Source organism: Dermochelys coriacea, chromosome 5 (genome assembly GCF_009764565.3).
Source record: "Dermochelys coriacea isolate rDerCor1 chromosome 5, rDerCor1.pri.v4, whole genome shotgun sequence".
Taxonomy (NCBI): domain Eukaryota; kingdom Metazoa; phylum Chordata; order Testudines; family Dermochelyidae; genus Dermochelys; species Dermochelys coriacea.
In genome coordinates, this window is record NC_050072.1 from 5,308,792 (window position 1) to 5,333,348 (window position 24,557).

Genomic DNA, 24,557 nt, shown 5'->3' on the forward strand with positions numbered 1-24,557 from the left:
ACGTAAGCACTTCAGATCAGGGATCTTGCAGGGCAAACTTCCAGTATTCCCAGTGTCAGGTCAGCATGACGACCAGTCTCAAATGGGGTGAGTCCCAAGCTGTTTCTCCATCTCTCATGTTCAAAATGCTTTTAATGTTCCAAACGTTCCTTCTAAGCCAACAGCTGAATTTGTGTAAGGAGGTGAGTGGCTGAAGTCCAGCTTTGTTCAGTTACACAGAGGAGAAACAGCAAAGCGTTACCTCTGCCAGCTGGAAGCTAATGTTCAGATGTGTTGGAGGCATAGTGGCACTCCACCAATGCTAGGTCCCTGATCCCAGAGCAGCTGTCTCTTTGCTGAAATGGTTACCACTTAGATCATGAATGTTATTTACATTCATGATTAGGGTCCAGAATCAACACCCTTTGAGGTGAAGGGGGCAAGAATCAGCTCTCTGAGTTAGTGTTTCAGGCTCTCTGGAGACTCCATCACTGATAGCATCCATTCATACCTGGAATGCTTTCTTTGCATACCACAAGGGCTAGAACATTGATTTGTTTTATATGAAACCTTAAATTCTGCAGATGCTAGTGGGACCACTTGAGAAATGTACACTGACCACCTGGCAACAACTAATCCAACCCTGACTTAAGTAAATACTGGCCAGAAAAATCTTCCTCAGACCAGCTGCTCAGTACCTATATCCTCAGCCTTGTTATTCACATGTCTGAGAGCAGTGGAAACCCAGCCAGCCCAATCCTTTCATTCATCGGCCAGAGACCTTGATCTTTGTTTCTTGCGTAAGTGAAACAGCTCAAGTTGTGAGCCATGATTCTAGTTCAGACTGGGAATGAACGGCCAGCCTCCCAGCTGGTGATCCCCCGCTTGGTTCTGATCCTGCCACACTAGCTGGTTCAGCAACTGTGGACCGGGGAACCACACAGTGTCTTTTAGCGTGCTCCCTAATTTGAGGGGAACATTGACTTCTCTTGATCTCAATGAACGTTCAGTGCCCCTAGGTACTACCCAGCTTGGTGCCTTTGAAATGGTGATGTAGCTTGTGGATAGTGGGCACGGGCAGCGTACACCAGTGGTCTCACGCCTGATTTATGAAGGGAGCTCAGGAAATAGGCCTTTGCACTTTCTTTTGACTCCTAATGTGGGGAATTGTAGAGGGGCTGGGATGGCATGGGAGGGAACTGCACACCCCAGCCAGGAGTGGCCTCATTTGATATAGTGTGTTGGGGGTGGTGACACAGAGGATGTAGGCAACGGGCATTATGGGGATCCCAGGAGCAAGGAAAAGAAAGGTTCAGGTTGGGTTGCCTTTGGCTCTTTTGTTGTCAGCGGCTTTTTGTTTTCCAGGTGTTTCTGTGACCTCAAGTAACACAGGTGTGCCTGATCAGTGGCTCAGTCTATAACAAGACTCAGGTGAGGAGCTATGGCTCATTCTTTCTGAGAAGCATGAACATGCCCTCCTCCCTCCTGTGCCCAAGGGTAAAATTGTCAGTTGGCTGACCAGTGTCATTTCAGCAGGACTCGTCCTCTCAGGGAGCCTCTTGGCTGTTGGTGATTTCTCAGCCCCGTTCCACAGGGTAATCCCAGACTCTGGCCTTTCTCCAGCACTCACTCACTCACTCTGCTTGATTTTAAAGAGGACTTCCAAGTGTCTCATTTGACACCACTGCTCTTTTCCATCCTTGGCCTGCTCTTGCCATGCTGACTCATGACAAAGGCTATTAATGTGGAAGCAAAGATTCCTGCATTATTGCCTAACTTCGGTTGAGTCCCGAGATGCTGTTAAATTGTGATATCACAAATGTTTTAGGGCTGAATTGTCCTAAACACAGGGCCATAGCATCGTCTCGAGAGAGGCTGGACTGTATGGACCAACACAGATCTGTAATGATGGCCATTCACTTTCTCTGTTCCTTTTGAGCTGTGTGTGCATTGATCCCAGATCACTCCATCTTCCACCCAGTGCCGTTGTCTTGTGGCTGTTTGTGGTGCAGCTAGTCTCCTTTTGAGAAGCTGTGGAATGAATGGGGTTAAATACTAATTCCCTATTCCACTCTCTAGAGCATGGAATCCCTACTCCCTTTTGTAAGGGCATTGGGGTGGGGATCCATGTAGGTATTTCTACCTACCCGGGATCTGCTCCTGCATTTCTGATGAGCGGGGCTGTACATACTCTGAACAAATGCACCTGGGCCTCAAATCTGCAGCTCAGCACCAGATGTGAGGGTTTGGGGACTTGAAACAAAACTCCTGCTGTGATCTCTTCTGCCATTTTTACTGAGCAGCCCTGACTGGCTTAAATATTTCCTGACTTTGCGTTGAGCAAATTGATTGCTAAGAACTAGTTGGTTTTTTGCTGGTCTGCTGCATTGTATAGAATGTGCATGAATTTCCTGCCTGTGGTGAAGCCAAGAGGCCATCTTCTACTGTTAACAGGCACAATTTAGTGTCTATCAATGGATCATTTAATCTTGAGTCACGGGCAATTACTGCTTGTTTGTGGGAGTACCCACAATGTACTAGGGACTTTCTAAACACTTAAGAATGGCTTCTGCTCTGAGGAGCTTGGAGTCTAAGGACAAACAAGTAGACAGGTCAGAGAAAGTGCAATCGCAATGGGCAGCTAACAGCCAAGTCAGCCGAGTCACTCCAGGCAGCACAGCAGCTTGCCTTTGAGAGGAAAGGTAACACTTGATTGTAAATATCTATCTAAAGTGCCGATGTGTATTGGATCTGGGTTTGTTTACTGGATTGGTAAAGAGTTAAAGTTCTCTTCGTTCAGGCAACTCTTGTCCTTGTTCGGTCACCCAGAGGGCGCCGAGGAAAGTGTCTAACTGCTTCCCTGTTGCCTCCATGCAGACGTTTGACAAGCAGGGATTCCATGCTGGCACACCGCCTCCTTTCAGCCTGCCATCTGCTCTTGGATCCACTGGGCCATTGAACCCTGGTGCTGCCCCAGGTTATGCTCCAGCCCCTTTCCTGCATATCCTGCCTGCACATCAGCAGCCTCATTCCCAGATGCTGCATCACCACCTTCAGCAAGATGGGCAGGTGAGTCTATCAATCCCTGGTGCCTTTCTGAGGCTGCTGCCCAAAGTAACTAGATGACCATCAGCCAGAGCGCGTGTCCAAACTGATCCCATCATCACAGGTACTTGTCTGTCCTTTTGGCTCTGCCCATTGGCAGAGTACCTCGTTAGGTAATACAGACTAAGATGCCGGTTCCCAAGAGGCTAACGTGGCTTTGTGGTAGTGTTTCCCTTAGTGCACGCAATCGCAGTGCAGAGACGCGCAGCTCTAGGAGCCAGCAGAGACTGCCACTTTCCTTTCCTGGGCAGGTCATGGAGATGTTTACAACCATCATAATTATTCTGTGACCATAAAAGAAATACAGCTAGCAACAAAATAAGCCCCCCTCGCCAGCTCCCCTAGTATCTCTGGTGGTTCTGCATTCAGTTTCTCTGGCCAGTTCATTTTCCTTCATCTCTGTTAATGTCTCTTGAAAAATATGCGAAGTTCTGCTTTGAGTCTGAACATAACAAATTATTTCCCTGTCCCTGGATGTGTCTGACATCTTACGCCTGTGCATTCTGGTGTCCCAGCCCTCCCTGGAGGGACCTCCGTTGCCCATCCAACTTCTGACATTTTCCTTCACTCTCCTTGTTTTACATGCCTTTCTAATTAGTTTTCTGCAGTGTGGCTTATTATCCAGAGAAATCATGGACTTAGCTCAGGTCATGCAGCTGGTCACATTCTTGATCTAGAGTTGGCTGGCATTGGAGTCAGCCACTTGGATGATTTTCCTGGATCATGGGCCAATCATTGCCTCCTGCTGTTTGAGTTTGGGGTACACTTTTCTCTTTAGGGTGGGGAGTGTGTTTTGTTCCTCTGCCCTAAGAGACTCTCGGAACTGGAGTGTTCCCAGAGGGCATTGAAGGAAGGTGGCCTTGTTCCTTTGACAGACTATCAATGATTAGGGAGGCTTTAATAAGTCTTTCACCCCCTACTGTCACCACAGTGACTCCAAGTGTCCTAGGCCTCAGATTTGTCCTCCTAGGTTATCTTGGTTAACAGATGATCAGCAGGAGAGGAGATCGCTCGGGTGCCGGTTGGGGAAGTCTCAAGCTGACTGCATCAAAGATCTTTTTAAAAAGATCTTTTATTGTGAGTGATCAGGAAGCAGAGAGGGAGAGGGGTCTCTGCTCCACCCAGGCTGGCAGCTGAATTGTTTCAGGTCGTGGACAGTTTGGTTAATCCTAATTCTTCTCAGCTGAGTCGAGTTCCTCCTCTTCTGAGGAAACCGCTAGTTGCTCTGTGGTGAAAGTCACCTAGATTGGGGCTGAGTTGTCTGCGTTCTGGGAGGCAGGACGGTATCTTGGCAGCAGGGGACAAATGCTGCAGCATCTTGGCTTGAGTGTCTGCCTGTAATGCATGTTGAAATGCTGAGAGGAACTGACACCACAACCTGTACTCTGGGCCCATGTCCTTCCTGACTTCTAGTGCTAGTGGAGATTGGTGTTTTCCAAGCAGATATGAGATGGCCTGAAGTCCAATTACATCACGTGACACAGCCAGAATGGCAGTCATCCAGAGTCGACTCTTCCCTTTGGGGTTCAGGTTGTCATAAAGGTTGTGGCAAAACGTTTCTCAGAGCATCCAGATACTTTGATTCCATTGACCTGTAGAAAGCTGGGTACTGGCCATGCCCTCACTGTGCAGTTTCAAGGAATCTCTTCCATGCAGCGAACGATTGCTCCCAGCTAATCACTTAAGCCATCTCCTTGCTGCAGCATACAAGAACGTTTTCTGGCTGAAAAGGGACAGCGAGGTGGCTGGCTGACTTGCCCCAGATGGGGCAAGCCTTGTGGAAATGAGCTTACTCAGCATTCTGCCATGTGTTCCTGGTGGGATTCACTTTGGCTGTTTTGTGGATTTTGTTGAGGCCTGGGGCAGCATGATGCTGGAATTCCCAACTCTTCCCCCAAAGTGGGGCCAAGGGACACCATTTCCCTGCTTTAACAGAGATCTTGCTGCTTTCAAAGGCCATCCCCAGGGCTGCTGAGAGGATGGATGGGGCAGGCAGGTCTTTTACTGCTCCAAGGTAATAAATGCAGTGTGCTCGCTGAGGCTTCAGGATTAGGGATCCAGCCGTGGTGGCTTCTGATCTGAACATGTGCTCCCTTTTCATTTCTTTCCAGGGTGGATCTGGCCAGCGCAATCAGCCAAGCACCATGCAGCAAAAGTCTCAGGCTACCAAAACCGCCTATGGCACTTCTCCATACTGGACAAACTAAAACCGAAACAAGGAAGGGGGGAGGCAGGGGAAGACTGAAAGAAGAAAAAGCTGATGCCCATTCCTGGAACTATTAGGAGAAAAAGTAACTGCTCAGCCAAACGTCTGTGTGGGGAGAACTGCAGCCAGCCATCCTTCTGTGGCTCTCGCCCACTCCCTCTTTGAGTTGCTGTTGTATGTAATATATTTATGTATGTATTTGTAAATGTAATAGAGCCTACATGTGGTTTCTGCATCTTTGCAGCCTGTTTTATTTTCTTTGTAGGGAGAATTAATTATTCACTTCCATTCTGCATCAGGGCATCTTCCTTCCTTTTTTTTTTTTTTTTTTTTTTTTTTTTTTTTTTTTTTTTAAAAAAAAAGCTCTATGGGCTTTATAATCTGTCAAGAGACAAACTGTGCCATTTTGTTGAAGGAGCCCATTTATTTAACGCAGTTCCTAGTTCAGGCAGATGGGAAGGCCTGGCCCAAAAGACAAATCCAGGGTTCTGTCTTCTGTTTTGATTTTTTTTTTTTTTTTTTTTCCTTTCAGATGTAGCCATTACTTTCTTAAACGTGATTTGCGGGCCCTCTCCCTTCTTTTGTCCCCTGCCTCCCCCCCACCGCCTCTAGTGTGGAAGACGAACTCTCGTGGACGTTTTGTTACTATGGCCACGAGGCTGCAGCATCATCTCCTTTTTATTTCACAATTTTTAAATAAATAAAAAAAAAAAATTGACAGGTTTTTTTGTTTCTCTAGCAAGAGACTTTGGATGGCTCATTCAGCTGTGTCCTGGAACCTCCTTTGCATCATAGAGGCAAAACTATGTAGCGGTTTCTAATAAAAGTATAAGCTGTGTCTTGTACCTCTTCTTGTCCCCAGCCACCCTGCCCAGGATACCCAGAGCTAATGGATGAAACTTCATTATCCCTCCCCACTTTTTTTTTTTTTTTTTTTTTTTTAAAAAAGACTGATGGAGGAAGCTCTTGGTCCTTCCTGCCCTGCACCATACGGTGAATGTTTTAGAAGTTTCATTTCTTTTTAGCCCTACTACCACCTAATAATAAAGATCTGAGCGTATAACTGCTGTTTGCCGTCTCCATTAACAAGGACTCAAGGAGCTTTCTAAACCCCTTCCTATTCCCTCTCCTGCAGACAGTGGGATGAGACCATCAGCGTGGGCAAGGGGTTTTGGGGAGAAGGGGTGTCTGTGCCTTCAAAGGCACTACCGGCTATTTAGAATTGGGTAGCAAGCTGGATCTCCGCTAGTTAAGCCTAGTGGATGTAAAGGGAGGTCTGAGGGGTGCATGGTGGGATCTGTGCACCTCATCCTGGAGCTATTTAGCTAGCTGGAGCCTGTTACTCTAAGCCCTGTGCAGTGGAAATAGCATCTCCTTTCTTTCATTGTATTACCTCCCTGCTTTTCAGTTTATGGCCTTCAGGCTGGTCCTCTCCTCAGCATTCTACTGCCCCAGAAATGTTGGCTTCATCAATGCAGCTGTTGGGCTTTTATTTTAATAAAAAAAAAAAAAAAGCTGCCAGTGTCCAGGATAAATCTTCCTGTAATCTGAGGGACAATGCAAAGTGGCCCATGCAACAGCAGTTGCAGTGATACTCTGGCAGCTCGAGCCAGTTTGGAATACGCAAGAGACATTGGTAAGGAAGGGTAGGGAAGAGCTACCCTCCAATGCTCTTTTAAAGAAGAAAAAGGACTTTGTGGCTGAAGTTCAAGGGAAAGGTGAAGTCACCAGAATGTGACTGGCTCCTTTCACAGTGGGGATCAGTACTGATATCTTTCTCTATCTAGGTGTGGAAAGAACAGACTGCTCTGACCCACAGTCTAATGCATCTCTTAATGTTGCCTTCAGCTCAGAACTACAGCCAGCAGAGGCTGCTATGGTACAGGTAGAGAGGCTTGCCGTAGACTGAATAGGGCCACAGTAAGCAATGAATACAAAGACTTAAATGCCAGCGGGTTATCTTAGAAAATGGCTGGCAGCCCAAAAGTGTCAGCTCTGGTCCTGTTCGTGAGCACAGACGCCCTGTCAAGGTGTAGCTGCAAATCCCCAGAGGTGGTTCGAAGTGGCCTTTGCCTGTGTGCTAAAAGCCACTGATGAACTCCATAGGGTATGTTTTGCTTATAGCTGGTTTAGGAAGTCCCTAGCGCCCATGTGTAACTGAGGAATGACACTTGGGGTTTTCATGATGGCTTCAATTGGATCTCTCTGATTTATGTACTGCTAGAGGGTACTAAGTGCAAGCTGCTCCTGTTGGGGTGGATTCAGGGCAGTACAGAACCACCCACACCCCAAGTTCCTTTGCAGGACACCTTAATCTCCTTCCGTGTGGAAGGAAATGGTCGTTTCTTGCCAGATGCCTCAGGCTGAGGAAGAGGTAATGAATCTGTGGCTGATTGTCATATTTGGGGTCGGGAAGGAATTTTCCTCCAGGGCAGATTGAAGAGGCCCTGGAGGTTTTCGCTTCCTCTGTAGCATGGGGCATGAGTCACTGCTGGCAGGATTCTCTGGCTCCTTGAAGTCTTTAAATCATGAGTGAGGACTTCAATAGCTTCATATGTAGGTAAGAGGTTTATCGCAGGAGTGAGTGGGTGAGATTCTGTGGCCTGTGTTGATCATGATGACCTAATATCTATAAATCTTCTTTAGGGAAAACGGGAATATTTTAAACAATTTGGGGTCCAAACTTTTCAAAGGCTACTCGAGCCTGAAAACTGCTTTTAATTTGGTTTTTCTGCAACTGTTTCTAGCAAGAAGGAGAAATCGGTCCTTGGTGGTAGGAAGATCTTTCTGGACTTTTAATAGAGTACCCGGAGAATGGTAAACACTAGCCACATCCCTTTTTTGGGGGGGGTCTGGGGGGGAAGGAAAGTTAAAGCTAGTGATGCAATATTCTCTTTGAACTTTGAGGCCTTGGACAAGATTTTGAAGTACGTTTTTTTTTCCCTCATGAGGTATGTAACCAGTCAAAGTTAAGCAGGGGTTCTTAGGGCTCTATGAGAGGTGCATACAGGTAACATTTACACAAGAACTCTGCTCCCAGTTGGAAATTCACACTCCAGCAGGCCAGCATGTTCTCTAAGCACCATTTACAATGTATTGGGTGGTTTGTGAGCTGTAGGCCCTCTAGGGGTGGGGAAAGTTTCACACTTCAGTAAAAAGAAAAGGAGGACTGTGGCACCTTAGAGACTAACAATTTATTAGAGCGTAAGCTTTCGTGAGCTACAGCTCACCTCACGAAAAGCTTATGCTCAAATAAATTTGTTAGTCTCTAAGGTGCCACAAGTACTCCTTTTCTTTTTGCGAATACAGACTACAACGGCTGCTACTCTGAAACGCTTTCAGTAAGTTTACTTGGAGATAGCCCTGGGAGAGCGAACCTGGTCTATGAATGGTACAACCACAGAATCATTTAGAGTTGGAACCTAGGCACAAATGAGGGAGGAGGAGGTGTCACTGATCAAATTAAAGGCAGGTGTGGAAAGAGGACCAGTCTATGCCTCAGCATAGTTTAATAGATTTCTGAAGTGGGGCTATGTATTAATCAGCTTCTACCAGGAAGGGTCAGCCTTCCCTTTTCAAAAGTGTGAGATGCTTTTAATCTACTTCCTTGGTTTGTACCAGTTCAGATTTTAAAGCTACCTGGCATTAAGGCTGGCTCTGGGTATGCAGAGACCAGCTTGCCAGCAGGTGTGATAGTCATCACATGTATAACTCAGCTACTAATTGCTACAGGTAGTTCTCAGGGTATGTCTACACTGCAATTGGACACTTCAGCTAAGGGTGTATTTAATTGGAGTGTAGATGTTTGCTGGGTCCTAGACGGGGCTGAGTGTCTACGCTGCAAGTAAAAATGCACAGCTAGCCTATGCCACCTGGCTCAGGGGTTCACAGGTCTGTTTAATTGCAGTGTAGCCATACCCTCAGAGTTTGAGATGAACCTACTGCCTTTCATTACTCCTCTACATTAATACTGAAAAGCACTAGCAGCATCTGTGCTGCTGAGCTGCCTTGTTATTGTCCAGTCTACATCGCTTTGTAGAACATGGCTTCGTTGCCCTTTTGGCTGGGCTTTGGATAGGGCTAGGCCTAATTCCACTGAGCTCTGGAGAAAGGGCGTGGCAGTTACCTAGAAAACAGAAGAAGCCCTGCAGTCCTTCCTGGGAAGTAGCAATCCTTCATGGGTTCTGCAATTGACAGCAAGCACTGCTGCCATCCCCTCAGGTTGTTGTGAGCTGGAGATTGCACCGTCTTCACACCTGCAGCCCTGGTCCCTCTGTGCTAGTCTTGTCCATTCCAGCTGGAGGAGTAACAGGCCCTGCAGCAGCTTGACCTGTGCAGAATAACAAGCAATCCTTCCCGGGGGGCAGGCTCAATGCTCCCCCCAGACTGCCTACTCTGAGATTCCTCTATTGGCTAATATCCTACTAAGAGCTGTGGTGCCCCCCCCCCAACAGTGGACGGGCTCACTACTTGCCAGTGACTTGTCCCTACCTCTGTCCACAGGCAGCCAGCTTCCCTCCATCATGCAGCAGGCAAGGGTGGAGCTTCACCACTGAGCAGTGCCCAGAGATGCAAAGTATATTTCAACAGGGTTATTCATGGGCCTTCAGCTAGATGAAAATACGATGAGCTTATTTACCTGCATTCAAGCACTTTACTGACAAGGTGCTTGAATGCAGGTAAATACGCTCATCATATTTTCTTCTGGCTGAAGACCCCTGTTAAAAATATACTTGAGTGGATTTAGGATTCACATTCCCAGGTAGGCCTAGGGATGCAGCCTGTACAGCTGAGGCCTTCTCTTCTATTTCATCAACCTAAATGATCCTGTCACCTAAGCCTAGGGTCCAGAAGAATTGGTAAAGGTGTGAAACTAAGCTTATGAAGCTGAAACACTAAGAGGGCAAGTATCTTTTAGTTGCATATTCCACCAAAGTTAGGTTTGTTGTGGGGTCATTTCCTGTCTTATGGTGGTTTTTTTCCAGGGCACTGACCCTGCTCAGGGAATGTTGCCTCAGTAGGTCCACAGAGGTTGCTCTAGGCAACACTCGAGTAACAAAAATGAAAGGAGAGCAGTGTTACACAGAAGCGGTGTTTGAACAGTGGAATTTCAAGTTAGTGAAGACTGGTTTTTCCAGTATACAATTTATACCTGCCTTTAGCAGATGTTCCCTGCATATAGCAAATAGTTAGTACTCCCTTTGCTTTGATACTAATCCAATGTGTCCAGGGCAATGTAGTACACCTCTAGTAGCCAGCCCCTACCAGCAGTCATGCCTAGGACCACTCTTCACACAACTCAACTCGCACTAAGTGCAGCACAATCATTGATGGGAGAACTGCTTGCTAAAACAAAGTTTACTACCATTCACTGTTCAGTAAGTTATTGTCTAGCAGTAGTTGCATGTCATAGCGAGTGGGTATTCACTAGAGGAAACATTAGCTGGCCCTGATTTAATTTTAGGCCTATTGTATACTTGTTCATTCTAACATCAGCAAATACTAGTTCTAGGGAAGGGGAATAGGGAGACTGAAGTTTAGGACTGTCGGCTAATCTGACCCAGTACACCACCTGTCCATGAGGCCAGCCTTCTTCAGCCAGGTCTTGGCTTATGAGCTGACAAGGTACAGGTCACTCCAGTAGCTGTTTTAAGTCCATTTCTACTAGGCAAATAGGTATCAGGGTCTGCTATGACCACTTAAGCCAGATTTTGCTGTGGTCATGCTTTGCTCCTAATGAAATCAGCAGCAAAGCTTGTTACTTCAATGGGAACATGCTTAGGCACTGTATAAAGCAAGATACTTTTAGGCACTTGAGTCACTGGATTAATTCCAGTCTAAGAAAAAACCTGGACACCCTCTATTAAAGTCCTCTCTGTCATTTAAACTACCATTTTCACTTAGTTCTGCCTCAGTGGGGGGCTGGACCAGGTGCCTCAAGGTCCCTTCCAGCCCTACATTTCTATGAGTTTGTTGACTATGCTAACTGTAGTTCACCAGTGACAGTTTCTCCAGTCTTTCCTAAGATCATTCTTGGGCAGGTAGGATTTCTCCACCATCACATTAATGCTAAAGGCTAATATTTTGGGGGCAGGGTCTAATCTTTCTATATACAATCCTTCGAACACTGGGTGTTGCCATTCTGAAGGATTGACAGAACCTCACCACCCCTTCAAAGAGCTGGCATTCAGAGCTTTTAACATATGCAACAAAGTGGTCTGGTTGACCAGGAAGTAACAATACAGGGATATTTTTTATTTCACATTTTATTAGTAGACAGATGTGCAGAAAAGACAAAATAAACTACTGAAGGGAAGACAACACAAAAGCATCAGTTAATCCTTTCTTGTAAATTATATTGGGGGAAGAAGGGAAAAAAGGGGGGGAGAGAATATCCAGGATTTTCAGCTAAGAAAACTACTAAGAAAATCTAGTGCACCCTGCTGGTTTCAGAATGATTGAAAACTGCACTTGAATTGTAAATGTAAACGTCAACATTGGTTTGGATTTGGGAGGGGGGGGGAATTAAGAATACACAGGTCAGGTACACATTTTTCCTCAATCTTTTAAATAGTCATACTTCAGTTGTTTGTACCTTGGAAAGGAAACCAGCGAGTCAACAAGCAATGACACTGCAGGGGACTGAGGGGGAGAGAAGTTAATTTGGCTAACATAGGAGCTCTTGGAACAGGTTTTTTTAAAAAAATAAAAATAAAAATAAAATAAAGGGTAACAGAAGAATCATGATAACGCATCTTACAACACCAAGCTTGAGAATACAAGTCACTGGAGAATATACAGTGAAGACGGTCAAAGTACAAGGGAAAGGTCCTGAAAGATGCAGTATCCTCATTTCAAACCAAGTCATCAGCACAAAGGGTGTTGCATTGATTGGGTTGTTTGCTTCCCTATCTTAAGTCACACCCATCCCCTTCACCATCATCACCACACCCAAAAAAAAAAGTGAGGTTAGTTTTCCTAGAAAGCACCAACTGTCTCAGAGGGAAGTTATTTTCCCAAGAACTATTCCCATGAAGGAGTTCAAGGGATATGTGCTTGGTTCTTGTGATCTAATTGCACTGTATACATTCCTATTGGTTTTTAAGAAGCTAGTACCCTGCAGGTGCTCGAGGTGGAAGTGTGTGTTTCTGGCTGAAACTGTTTGCCTTAGTGGTAACTACACTACATGCCTCATGCAGGAGCCCCATTTGCTCACTCCAAAAGTGCTGCAGGGAAAAGGTCCCTCATTCCTGGAGAGGAGGGTGGGCAAAGCCTGCTGTGACTCAGCAGAACTCAGTTCGACTGCTGAAGGATGGTACTGATTAGCACCTAAGGAAATGCCACGCAGGCAGGCAGACTGAAGATCTTGTATCCAGCATGATGAAATGGTGAGGGATGCAAGTTTAGGTAGGAGGCTGCCTTTAATCCAATAAGGCACAATTGGGTGCTTTTTCTGTTCATGCCCTGGGGCACAGGGAGGGGTTCCCCCACCAGTAAGCTGGTGCCACTGTCTCTCACACCATCTCCTGATAGGATCATACAGTGGAGCCTTCAGAAAGGAATGGCCACGTTTTCCTCGTTTCCATCAGCAAAAAAGGCTTTAACATTAAAAAAAAAAAACACCCACCTTTTGAAGTGAACCCTGCATTCCCAGTCCCTGGCATAAATTTTCCTGCTCTTTCCTTGTACTTGAGGCTGGACTGCTTTCAACTCCAAACAGCTTCAGTATCTTTTATTTAAAAATAAGAAATCAGCTCCCACCCCCAGGGGACACATACCCTCTTCTGAGACAGGAAGTCACAGCCTTTGTGCTCACAGATCCAGCACTCCCAGCTTTCACTTTATTAACAGAAGGCTTCCCAAGCTAGTCAACTTTGAGGAGGCAGGGTTAGTGAGAGGTAGTGATATGCTACTGGAAACCCTGAGGGCAAGGGGGCAACCACGATGTCATTAAAGGAGCCTCTCAGGGTCTTACTCCCCCCACATAAGCAAAACTCCCACTGAAGCCAGAACAGCATCACACAGGCTACGAGTCACTCCACTAGAGTAGGTTTTGAAGTGATGAGAGACTCAGTACACTTGAAATGCTGTCCTAACCAGTCGGCAAAAAGTAGTCCTAAAGGCCAACTCAGGGTGCCACACTGCAGCCAAATCACAAGAGTGCTTTACAATGGATTTGTGATGGCAATCAAATTCTGCTGGACTGTTGAGGATGATAGGTCTGATCTTCTGCTAAAAGCGCCCCAGCACATGCAGGAGGTTTTTGAGCTGCTGAACTGCCTGAACTTTGCACACCACCCAATTAACATGCTGAAAGCCTAGCAGCAGCTATTTCTAACCCTGGTTCACAGAGCTCCCTTCAGCCATCTGGGTTCATGCACTTCTTTGACACAGCTCTTCAGCCATGAACAAGCTGGCATCAGCATTTGGGAGCTATGTGACCATAGCAAAGCTTATCAGGATCCCCTTTCCCTCTCCAGTAATGAGGACAGTCTTGGTTTGACAGTCAATTCAGAAAGTCTGTCCACGGGTAAGCTTGGGGAAGGCCAGACTGGTATTTCTAGTTCTTGTGAGTGCATTGTGTTGCGCAAGGGAATTTTGGATTCTGCCTCAAGGCTCACAATCTACAGCAGCAAGTCTCGGGAGGCGCTATCATTTGCCAACCCACAGCTAGTCTTACCCATTTAAACAAAAAGGAAGATGCTAAAAGTCAACAGTAGGCATTCAGGGTGCAGAGAAGAGCAACTGGCAGCTACGATTAATGCACAGACTAGACTCTCCAGAGGTATAGTAGCTTATTGAAAACGGCAGATTCTAGACACTGAACACATGCTCCTAGGGCTAATACTGGCAGATTGAACCTGCCACCACTTTTAAGGGGGCCAACTCTGCATTCTGAAGGAGAGGATTTAAGTTGGTATTTTCATGATTCCCTCCCAACAATGGGAGCCAGCAGCAGATCTCAGCAGCATTTAACAAACTGCATAGTGATTCTAAACCCCAACCAGTCTGAAAAAATAATAGTCACCCAGGGCTCAGTTGTACAGATGTGAAGTGTTAAGTGTTTATTTTAGGGTTCATATCATACATTTTGTAAAAAGGCAGCTGATTCTGCCCTCTGGGCGCAAGGCTCCAGGGGCTACCTACCTCCTAACTAGAACAGGTCGAAAAGGAATACTGTACCTTTCAGTAACATGTTCCATCAAGCTCAACACAGTAGCTTACACTCTCCACCCCAAGCCTTGAAAAAAAGGAAAAAACCACCACCACAAAGCTACACAAATGTGCACACGCTATTATTGTAAATGGAGCAGCTAAACCTTGGCAATTTGCTTTTTTGTGTGGTTTTTTTTGTTTTTTCTTCCCAGTAAATGCAGCACTTCTGAACTCCCAAGGACCCAACTTCCAATGGGTTCATTCCAGCTTTAAATACATTAAACATCTCGATGCAAGACTGTGTTTAATTAAAATATTTAAACACAGACCAAACCTGTTTCACTGTGAACATTTCGTAGAGACGCGAGGGGGAGTTTCTTTCTTAAAGAAATAATACAGTGATGAAAGGGTTAAGAATGCAAGAATTCAGACATTCTGTGAAGGGTCTCTCTCTCTCTCTCTCTCTCTAAGAGGTCCATAAAAAAAGAGCAAACAGAGATCCGTAGAGCAGGAGACAAGAGTTTGTTGTTGATTTCCCCTGTGTATTTTTTGCTGGACTGTTGCTAGGTTACCATTGCTCCCTTTTGGCCTGAGTCGGCAGGGCAGTACAGGGGCATGTAGGGAGCAGGTCACGACTCTTCATTGCCAGAATCATCATCATCGTAACACTCGGCATCTTCCTCCTCCTCGTCTTCATCATCAATGTCGTCATCGTACAAGTCGTCATAAAGCAAATCTGAACTGTTGTCATTGGAAGGCACTTTAGTTTTGATGCAGTACTCTGCCAGTGTAGTGGGGACCTTCACACCATCCTTTTCTGCCTCAGCCTTAGTAGCCAAAACCTGTTTCCTGCAAGGTAGAGAAGAGAAAGCAGCAATGTGATCACAGATTTGGATTCCAAGAGGGCTATAGCTTTTCCTGCCAAACACCTGCAGAGCAATCTCCAAGAACCAACATAAACCTCATCCCTGGCACAGAGACAATGAAGCCATTTCAGCACGTGCATTCCACAGGAAGCCAGCAGTTGAGTCAAAAGCCTAGCAAGTGAAGCTAAACCACAAATTTGTTTTCCTCCAGTCATTAGTGTGGGGTTGTTACAAATTGTTACCAGTCCCAGCAAACTCTTCCAAGACTCCAGCAACATAAGGTAGTGTATTTTTAAGGTCCAATATTAGTGACTTGCATAAGCTAGTCACAGGTAGCAAGTTTCATTGCACTAATTTAAAAAAAAAATCACTTCCTTTTTCCAAAATGGGGTCCTTAAAAAAAAAATAAATAAAAAGACATATCAAATGGTTTCCTCTGGTGGCTACAGTTTCAAAGTTTCTCCAAAAGCATTTAAGTTCCACTAAAAGTTTTATCCAGCTATACTTAGGATGGCATTTTCAGAAGTGCTTAGCATTGCTGTGCTCCCACTGAAGTAAATGCAAACAGAGCTAAGTCAATGCCAAGTGCTTTTGAAAATCCAGTCGACTAAATGTTTGCTACCTTGAACTACAGCTATCCAGTCCTTTCTAGCAACACTGTTTGGAAGCCATTACGGTGCGAGTATGTAAACAGTTCCCTCTTACAGAAACATTGAGGGATCAGCCAGCTGATAACTAGGGTATTACCTTTAAGAGATGACACTTCACACTCCCAGTTAGAGTTGGCCATCTGCACATTTCACTTCAGGTGGAAAGGGTTGATGGTGTAAGAATGAGAATGACATTTTACCCTAACAGCAGGGGGGCCGTTTCAACTGGTGTGAGTTGGTGCTATAGGACTGTACACAGAGGATCTTGCCCCAACACTTATGCAACTATGAGGCTGATTTAATGATCGGCAGTCATCAGCTCCAATCCAGAACTCTCAACATATTCCTAAACTGTGCCCTAAATAAATACATGCATGGCTCCATTCATGTCTAGTCACTACCGCCTGGGGAAGGGAGATTCCTCCAATACTCAGAGGCTCTTGAAAGCACTGCCTTTACAAGGGATCTTCAGTGACTAGTGAGTTGACAGAATGAAGGACTTCTAAGAATCACCATTCTAAACGAAAGACAGGCAGGATTTTAAAACAGATGCTTCAAGCTCAAACATGCACTGCAGATTTTGTTAAGTCAGGTTACAGGACAGAAACAGCGTTTAAAAATACAAGAGAGTCAGGAGTGCAACCTCAAGTGAATATATTAAGCATGGAATTAACCAAGTTACATGAGTAATGAACCATTCACCCAGCCACACAAGCAATGCGCAAAGAGAATGATCCAGATGGGGATTTGTTAATGGCCAAAGGACTTTGTTCTGGCATAATACTCATACAATCTGACAAAGCAAAGCAGTCAAAAGAAGATACGTTGACCCTTTTGTGCCAGCAGTCAGCTTCAATAGCACACTAAAGGTGCGCTAGCAGGGGCTCCTGCCACCAAGGTAGAGAAATGGCTTTAAGATTAACTTTAACCTTCTAAAGAGAGCCGAAGTAACAGCTTCCAGAGATATTCAGGTTAGAAGTGACAACTTATTTATGTTTGCAGTGTTGTTGGAGCAGTGTTGGTCCCAGGATATCAGAGACATAAGGTGGGTGAGATAATATCTTTTATTGAGCCAAACTTGTTGGGGGGGGGGGGGGAAGAGACAGAGAAAGAAGCTTTCAAGCTATACAGAGCTCTACTTCAGGTCTGGGAAAGGAACTCCATGTCACAGCTAAGTACGTACAAGATGGAACCGATTAGTGCAAGAGATGCTAAACAAACAGAAGTTGGTCCAATCAAATAAAATAAAAACGCATGTGAATCTGACGTAGAATCCTAGAAGTGCTGGGCTGGAAGGGACCTGAAGAGGTCATCAAATCTCGCCCTCTGTGCTGAGGCAGGACCAAGTACACCTAAGCCACCCTGTAAGCCACCCTGACAGGTGTTTGTGCAACCTATTCTGAAGAACCTCCCATGATAGGAATTCCACACCATCCCTTGGAAGCCTGTCCCAGAGTTAACTACCCTTGTAGTTAGAAAGTTTTCCTCCAATATCTATCCTAAACCTCCCTTGCTGCAGATTAAGCCCATTACTTCTTGTCCTGCCTTCAGTGGACATGCAGAACAGCTGATCATCTTCTTTGTAACAGCCCTAACATACTGCAAGACTTATCAGGTCCCCCCGGCCCCCCCCCCTTCTCTTCTCAAGACTAAACATGCCAAGTTTAACCTTTCTTCACATCAGGTTTCAAAATCTTATTTTTGTTCTCCTCTTCTGGACTCTCTCCAATTTGTCCACATTTTTCCTAAAGTGTGGTGCTCAGAACTGGACAAAGTACTCCCATTGAGGCCTCACTGAGCAGGATAATTACATCCTGTGTCTTACACTTACACACACACCCCACTCCTATTAATACAACCCAGAATCACTTTTTTTTGCAGCTGCATCAAGTTGTTGGTTCATTCAATTTGTGATCCAGATAACTCCCACATTATTTTCAGCAGCACTAGTACCTACAGACTAGACCGTTATTCCCTATTGTGTAGTTGTGCATTTGATTTCTCCTCCATAAGTGTACTACTTTGCACTTGTCTTTACTGAATTTCATCTTGTTCATTTCAGGCCCATTCTCTAATGTGTCCAGGTCATTTTGAATTCTAATCCTGTCCTCCAAAGTATTTGCAAGCTCTCCCAATCTGAGGTCATCTGCAAATTTTATAAGGGCACTTTCCACTCCATTATCCAAGTCATGAAAATGAAAATATTGGCTAGTACTGGACCAAGGACTGACCCCATGGGACAGCACTAGGTATGCACTCCGAGTCTGACGGCAAGCCATTGATAACTACTCCAAAGTAGTCTTTCAACCAGTTGTGCACACATCTTAAGGTGTGATTTAAACCACATTTCCTAGTTTGCTTATGAGAATGTCATGTGACAGTCAAAAGGTTTACCAAAAATCAATACATATCACATCGACAGCTTCCCCCCCAGCCACTAGGCCTGTAACCCTGTCAAAGGAGGAAAGGTGGTTAGTTTGGCATGACTTGTTCTTGACCAATCCATGCGGGCTATTCCTTATAAAGCTTATTATCTGCAAGGTGCTTAGTAATTGATTACTAAATATTTTGTTCTAATATCTTTCCAGGTATCAAAGTCAGGCTAGCTAGTCTTATTCCCTGGATCCTCTTCATTCCTACATTTTAAAGACAGGTATCATGTTTACCCTTCTCCAGTCTTCTGGGACCTCACCCATCTTCCAGAACTCATGGAGAATAATTGCTAACAGTTCTGAGATTACTTCAGCTAGTTCCTTAAGTATTTGAGGATGAATTTCATCAGGCCCTGCTGACTTGAATGCCTAACTTACCTAAATATTCTTTAGCTTCTTCCATTCCTTCCTTATTTTGGCTTGTGTTCCTTTCGCCTTGTTGATTGTGTGGAGTATCTAGTCATTAATCATTTTAGTGAGACGGACACAAATAGGCATTAAACATGCCAGCTTCTTGATGGCATCAGTTATTAGCTCTTCTCTTCCCCATTAAGTAGAGTACCTACAGTTTCCTTTATCTTTTTCTTGCTTCTAATGTATTTAAAAACCTCTTCTTATTGGCTTATGTTCCTTGTTAGGTGTAACTCATTTTGTGCCTTAGCCTTTCTGATTTTGTCCCTACATGCTTGTCATTTTTTGTAGACATCATTAGCAATTCATTCATGTTTGTACTTTTTGTAGAATTCCTTTTTGATTTTCAGATTAAAGAGCTCCTGATGGAGCCACACTGGCCTTTTCTATTCCAATGCGAAGGGAAGATAGGAAGAATAGTTTGCAGTTGTACCTTTAATATCATCTCCTTGAGGAACTGCCAGCTCTCCTGAACCTTTATCCCTTAGATTTTCTTCCAATGGAATCCCATCTACTAGCTCTGAGTCTGCTGAAGTCTTTTTTTATTTTGTTCTTTCCTCTGAAGTCCACTGCTCCTATTCTGCTGCTTTCACTCCTTCCTTTCCTTAGGATCATGAACCCCATCATTTTATGAGCACTTTTACCCAAATTGCCTTCAACCTTCAGATTTGCAAACAATTTCTCCCTGTTGGTCAGAATCAAGTCCCACATGCCGGTTCCTCTGGTTACTTCCTCCATTTTCTGAAACAAGAAGTTGTCCCCAAGACCTTATTGGACATGTGTTTTGCCATGTTACTTTTCCAACAGATGTCAGGGAAGGTCCCATTAGTAAAGTCTCCCATTACTAATAGGCCTTGTGTGTTGGATATTTCTGTTATTTGTTCTAGAAATCCCTCATTCACCTCCTCTTCTGATTTGCTGGTCTACAGTAGATCCATACCATGAAGTCACCCCTCCTGACCCTCTTGCCTCTATGTTTACCCAGAGACTTTCAACTGGTCTGCCTCTCACCTTCTTTTGGACCTCAGAACGAGCGTGCATATTCTTGATGTACAACGCAATACCACCTCCTCTCCCACTTCCTGAAGTGGCCATCACTCTACCCCAATATTCCAGTAGTTTATGTGCTAACTTCCGGTTCTTTCTGTTTATTCCCCATACTCCTTGCATTTGTGTATACATATCTAAGATGCTAAGCAGATTCCCCCACTGATTTCACTCATTGCTCTTATGATCCTATTGTAATTTTTCATGTCCCCTTCAACGTCTAGCTCTGTCAGCATCAAGCTCATCAAGAAACTTTAAAATAAGTGGTTTTAAGATGTGTGAAGCATCAAACTGAATTCTTATTGCAGTGTCTCCTGCCCAAACAAGACTTTACCTAATAATTTCAGCATACTCTTTGTCTTTTCCTTTACTGTCCCTCCATTTCCTGAACATGACTGATGCATCCACGTTGGCTGGAGAAAAGGTGTTGGGCTCATTAAGCAAGGAGATTACACTCAGTAGGATAGTCCTGGAAAATAAAAAAGTAACATTAGAGAGGTCAGCGCTAAGCATTCATGGAGCTATGGTAGAAGTCTTGAAGGTGAATTAAGGCTGCCATTTTAGGAACACGTTTAGGGCTGAGACTTTGAATAAAGTTAGGTGCAAACTCACACCCCACAGCTGAAATGAAAGCAGAGTTAACAGCATGACAGGATTTATGTGCTCACACCACCACTAGTCAGGCGTTTTAGAGGGGGAGGGAATGGGGTGGTATAGACCAAACAGGAATGTGTTTCACTGGAGAGATTATAGAATGAAAATTCATGGGGAAAAAATTTTCACATCCAGCAAATATTTAGGACTGCAAATTGTTCCTGTTAAGTACTGGGATGGACCCAAGACCTTTTGAAGTTTTTCTTCAACAACAACAAAAATGCCAGAGAGAAAGACAGACACTTCACACAGAACAGTGATTAGGGCACTCAGCTGGGATATAGGAGACCCAAGTTCCAGTCCAACCTGATTTGGAGCCTGGAGTCCATGTCCCAGGTGAGTTCCCCAACTACTGAGCTATTGGCTATAATGGCAGACATGTGGTCTCTGACCAGAAATTCCAAACAGGAGTCAAACCTTTCCCAATGAAAGTTTCATTTAACCTGATAAGTTCCCATGAGGTCTTGAGGAATCTCCATTTTCCAATAAAAGGTGATTTGTCAAAAAAATTCTCTGACCAAACTCCACAAATGATGCACTAAGATCTTCAACCACGAAGATTTGAAAGGAGAAAGTGTTACGGTGCCTGTGCAAACTGGTGCTGAATATAATTCCTCCCCCCCACCTGAGATAGTGGGGGCTTTCAGCACCAGTGTCCTTTAGTCCAAGCTTTAATGCTTACGCAGTTATAAGATAGTAGCAGAAACCTGCACAGCCAGAGTCCCTGGCGTAAAGAGTTTAAGGAGAAAAAAATTATTTGCTTTAAGGACTTGGCTACACTTGTGAGTTACAGCATATTAAAGGAGCCCAGGGCACACTAGCTCACTACCCGTCCATGCTGGCAAGGCACGTAGAGCGCTCCGACTCCGTGGCTAGAGCGCTGCTGGTACTCCCCCTCGGCGAGTGGAACAACATTTTGTGCACCCCTGCTGGAGCGCCGCAGCACCAGTGTGGACACCCTGGTCTGTTAATGAGCTCTGATCGGCCTCCAGAAGTGTCCCACAATGCCTATTCTAGCCACTCTGGTCATCACTTTGAACTCTACTGCCCTGCCTTCAGGCGATCAACTGTCACACCAGCCCTTTAAATTCTCTAGGAATTTTGAAAATCCCCTTCCTGTTTGCTCAGCCAGGCGTGGAGTGCTTTCAGCGAATCTTTCCAGGTGACAATGCCTCCATGCACCAGGCAATCCCCAGTATGGGAGCAATGGCAAGGTGCTGGACCTCCAATCAGTGTTTGACGGGAGGAAGCTGTCCAGTCCCAGCTGCGCTCCAGCCATAGGAATTGCGATATCTTCGGGCAGATATCAAGGGACATGATGGAAAGGGGCCATGACTGGGACATACGGCAGTACAGGATTAAAGTGAGGGAGCTGCGGAATGCCTACCACAAAGCCCACGAGGCAAACAGCTGCTCTGGTGCTGTCCCTGCAACCTGCCGTTTCTACAAAGAGCTAGACGCGATACTTGGGGCTGACCCCCACCTCCACTCCGAGTACCACCATGGACACTTCAGAGCCCAGTCCAACAAGACAGGAGGAGGAGCAGCAAAGCAGGAGCGAGCATGCTCCGGAGGAGGAAGACACCCCGGCATCCCTAGATGGATGCAGCCAGGAGCTGTTCTCAAGCCAGGAGGAAGGTAGCCAGTCACAGCAGCCAGTACCTGGGGAAGGACAAACACCAGAGGAGGTTTATTTTGGGAAGGAAGTTATTCAGTGCAGGTTCTTGGGGTGAGGAGAGTTAGGGCTGCATGCATGCCTAGATGCAGAATAGGGCATTGATGTGCTCTCACATTGCAATTTTCAGCCTCAGTGATCTCTTCAAAGGTCTAACTGAGAACTTGGGCAATGCACTTGTGCAGGTTTCTTGGGAGAGCCACTGTGGTCCTTGTCCCAGTAAGGCTAACTTGTCCGCGCCACTGTGCCATGAGGGGCGGGGGGACCATTGCTGCACACAGGCAAGCTGCATATGGGCCAGCACAGAAGCCGCATTGCAGTAGAAGACCATCCCTTGCTTTCCAGATCTCCCTCAGCAGCGAGATATCTTCCAGGACGAACTCCTGTGGAAAATGTGGGGACAGTGTTCAGTATAGGGACCCCATGCAGCTGTTGGCTCTCCTCAAGGCATAGAACCCCAGCCATGAAAGACTCAGTCCCCCTTGATCCTGTGTTTACTCACCATTTTGGGGCTCCTGTGGGTTATGTGCGCTTGCTTTGGGATGGGCAAATTATACTACAGTGTAGATTATGCGTGCCCTTAAGTACGGGGGAATCATTGCTCTTTCTGGTGTGAACAATGCTGCCTCTGCTAAGGGTTGCATTTTGCCTTTACAAATGCAACCTTAAGATCTCAGCCATCCATGTTATCACCGGCCGAAAGACTCCAAAGAATCAGAAAGAGGCCACGTAGAAGCAAGGAAGACGTCTTGCATGAAGTAATGCAGCATTCAAGTAAATGAAAAATTTAAAAGGGCAGGAGTGGCGGGACAGTGAAAGGAGGATCCGCCAGCAGAATGAGGAGCGCCGGCATAAAAACACAGTGCTCCGGCAGCAAAGCAAGGATCGGCTGATAAGTATAATGGAGCACCAAGAGGACTCGATCCAGGCGCTCATAGCCATGCAGGCGCAGCATTACCGTGCCTGACCCCCCCCCCCCCCCGCAGCCCTTGTCCCAAAACTTTCCCTTGTGCCCCCATGTCACCTCCAACCCACTTTCCCCAATATTCGGGTTCTTACCACCACCAGCTGCCTCCGACACCTGTAGCTTCACCACCCAGCCCTGAAAACTACAACCCTTACCCACTGCACTCAACACCCATCACCATGCAGTATAGTGGCAGTATAGCCACCCTGAAGTGCAGCACTTATTGCACAGCACTCCAGACAGGAAGGCTGAAAGGGGGAGAATAGCTCAGTGGTTTGAGCATTGGCCTGCTAAACCCAGGTTGTGAGTTCAATCCCTGAGGCCATTTAGGGATCTGGTACAGAAATTGAGGGCTGGTCCTGCTTTGAGCAGGGGGTTGGACTAAATGACCTCCTGAGGTCCCTTCTAACCCTGATATTCTAGGATAACAGGACATACGCGAATCTGTGATAGTACTGTTCCACACCCCACCCCCTTCCCATTTCCCAAGCAGTTGTGTTTCTTTTCAATAAATGGATTTTTTGGCTTTGAAAACATTCTTTATTATTGCATTAAGTAAAAGATACCTTAGCCCAGGAAAGAAACAGGCACTGCAAGTCAGTGTAGCAAACACAGATTCCTACTAACATTGGAACCACTGCACTTCTCTCCCGTGCAGGGCGCCAGACATTACTAGTGGCTTTCAGCCTCAAATTGCTTCCCCAAGGCATCCCTAATCCTTGCAGCCCCACACTGGGCCCCTCTAATAGCCCTGCTCTCTGGCTGTTCAAATTTAGCCTCCAGGTGTTGAACCTCCGAGTTCCATGCCTGAGTGAATCGTTCACCCTTCCCAAATGTTATGGAGGTACAGCATGTGGCTATAACCAGGGGGATGCTGTCATTGTCCAGGTCCAGCTTCCCATACAGAGAGCGCCAGTGGCCCTTTAAACGGACAAAAGCACACTCCACAGTCATTCTGCACCGGCTCAGCCTGTTGTTGAACCGCTCCTTGCTGCTGTCAAGGCTCCCTGTGTAGGGTTTCATAAGCCACGGCATTAAAGGGTAAGCGGGGTCTCCCAGGATCACAATAGGCATTTCGACTTCCCCTACGGTTATCTTCTGGTCTGGGAAAAAAGTCCCGGCTTGTAGGCCAGTGTTCTGAAAGACGCGCATGTCATGCACCTTTCATTGACATTAATGCAGGCTGCCCAGAAACGCCCACAGTGATCCACAAGCACCTGGAGAACCATAGAGAAATACCCCTTCCGGTTAACGTACTCAGAGGCTAGGTGGGCTGGTGCCAGAATTAGAATGTGTGTGCCATCTATTGCCCCTCTGCAGTTAGGGAAACCCACTGGTGCAAAGCCAGCCACAATGTCATGCACGTTACCCAGAGTCACGGTTCTTCTGAGCCGAATGCAATTAACGGC

The 24,557-nt window shown here is 45.8% G+C and overlaps 2 protein-coding genes across 3 annotated transcripts in view; one reads left to right on the top strand and one right to left on the bottom strand.

Moving 5' to 3' along the window:
* Positions 1-5,525, top strand: part of UBAP2 (ubiquitin associated protein 2) — a 99,228-nt gene extending 93,703 nt beyond the window's left edge. Inside the window, 4 exon segments of the mRNA XM_038401233.2 lie at positions 1,345-1,381; positions 1,383-1,410; positions 2,857-3,048; positions 5,196-5,525. Coding sequence (XP_038257161.1) covers positions 1,345-1,381; positions 1,383-1,410; positions 2,857-3,048; positions 5,196-5,291 — 353 coding nt within the window. The 3' untranslated portion in view covers positions 5,292-5,525.
* Positions 5,526-13,030: 7,505 nt separating this feature from the next.
* The window catches only part of UBE2R2 (ubiquitin conjugating enzyme E2 R2), a 100,087-nt gene continuing 88,560 nt past the window's right edge, over positions 13,031-24,557 (bottom strand). For both annotated transcript variants that reach the window (XM_043514829.1, XM_038401581.2), the window contains 2 exons: positions 20,187-20,321; positions 13,031-15,295 (listed from right to left, as the gene is read on the bottom strand). In XM_043514829.1, coding sequence (XP_043370764.1) covers positions 15,076-15,295; positions 20,187-20,321 — 355 coding nt within the window. In that variant the 3' untranslated portion in view covers positions 13,031-15,075. The remainder of the gene's footprint in view (positions 15,296-20,186; positions 20,322-24,557) is intronic.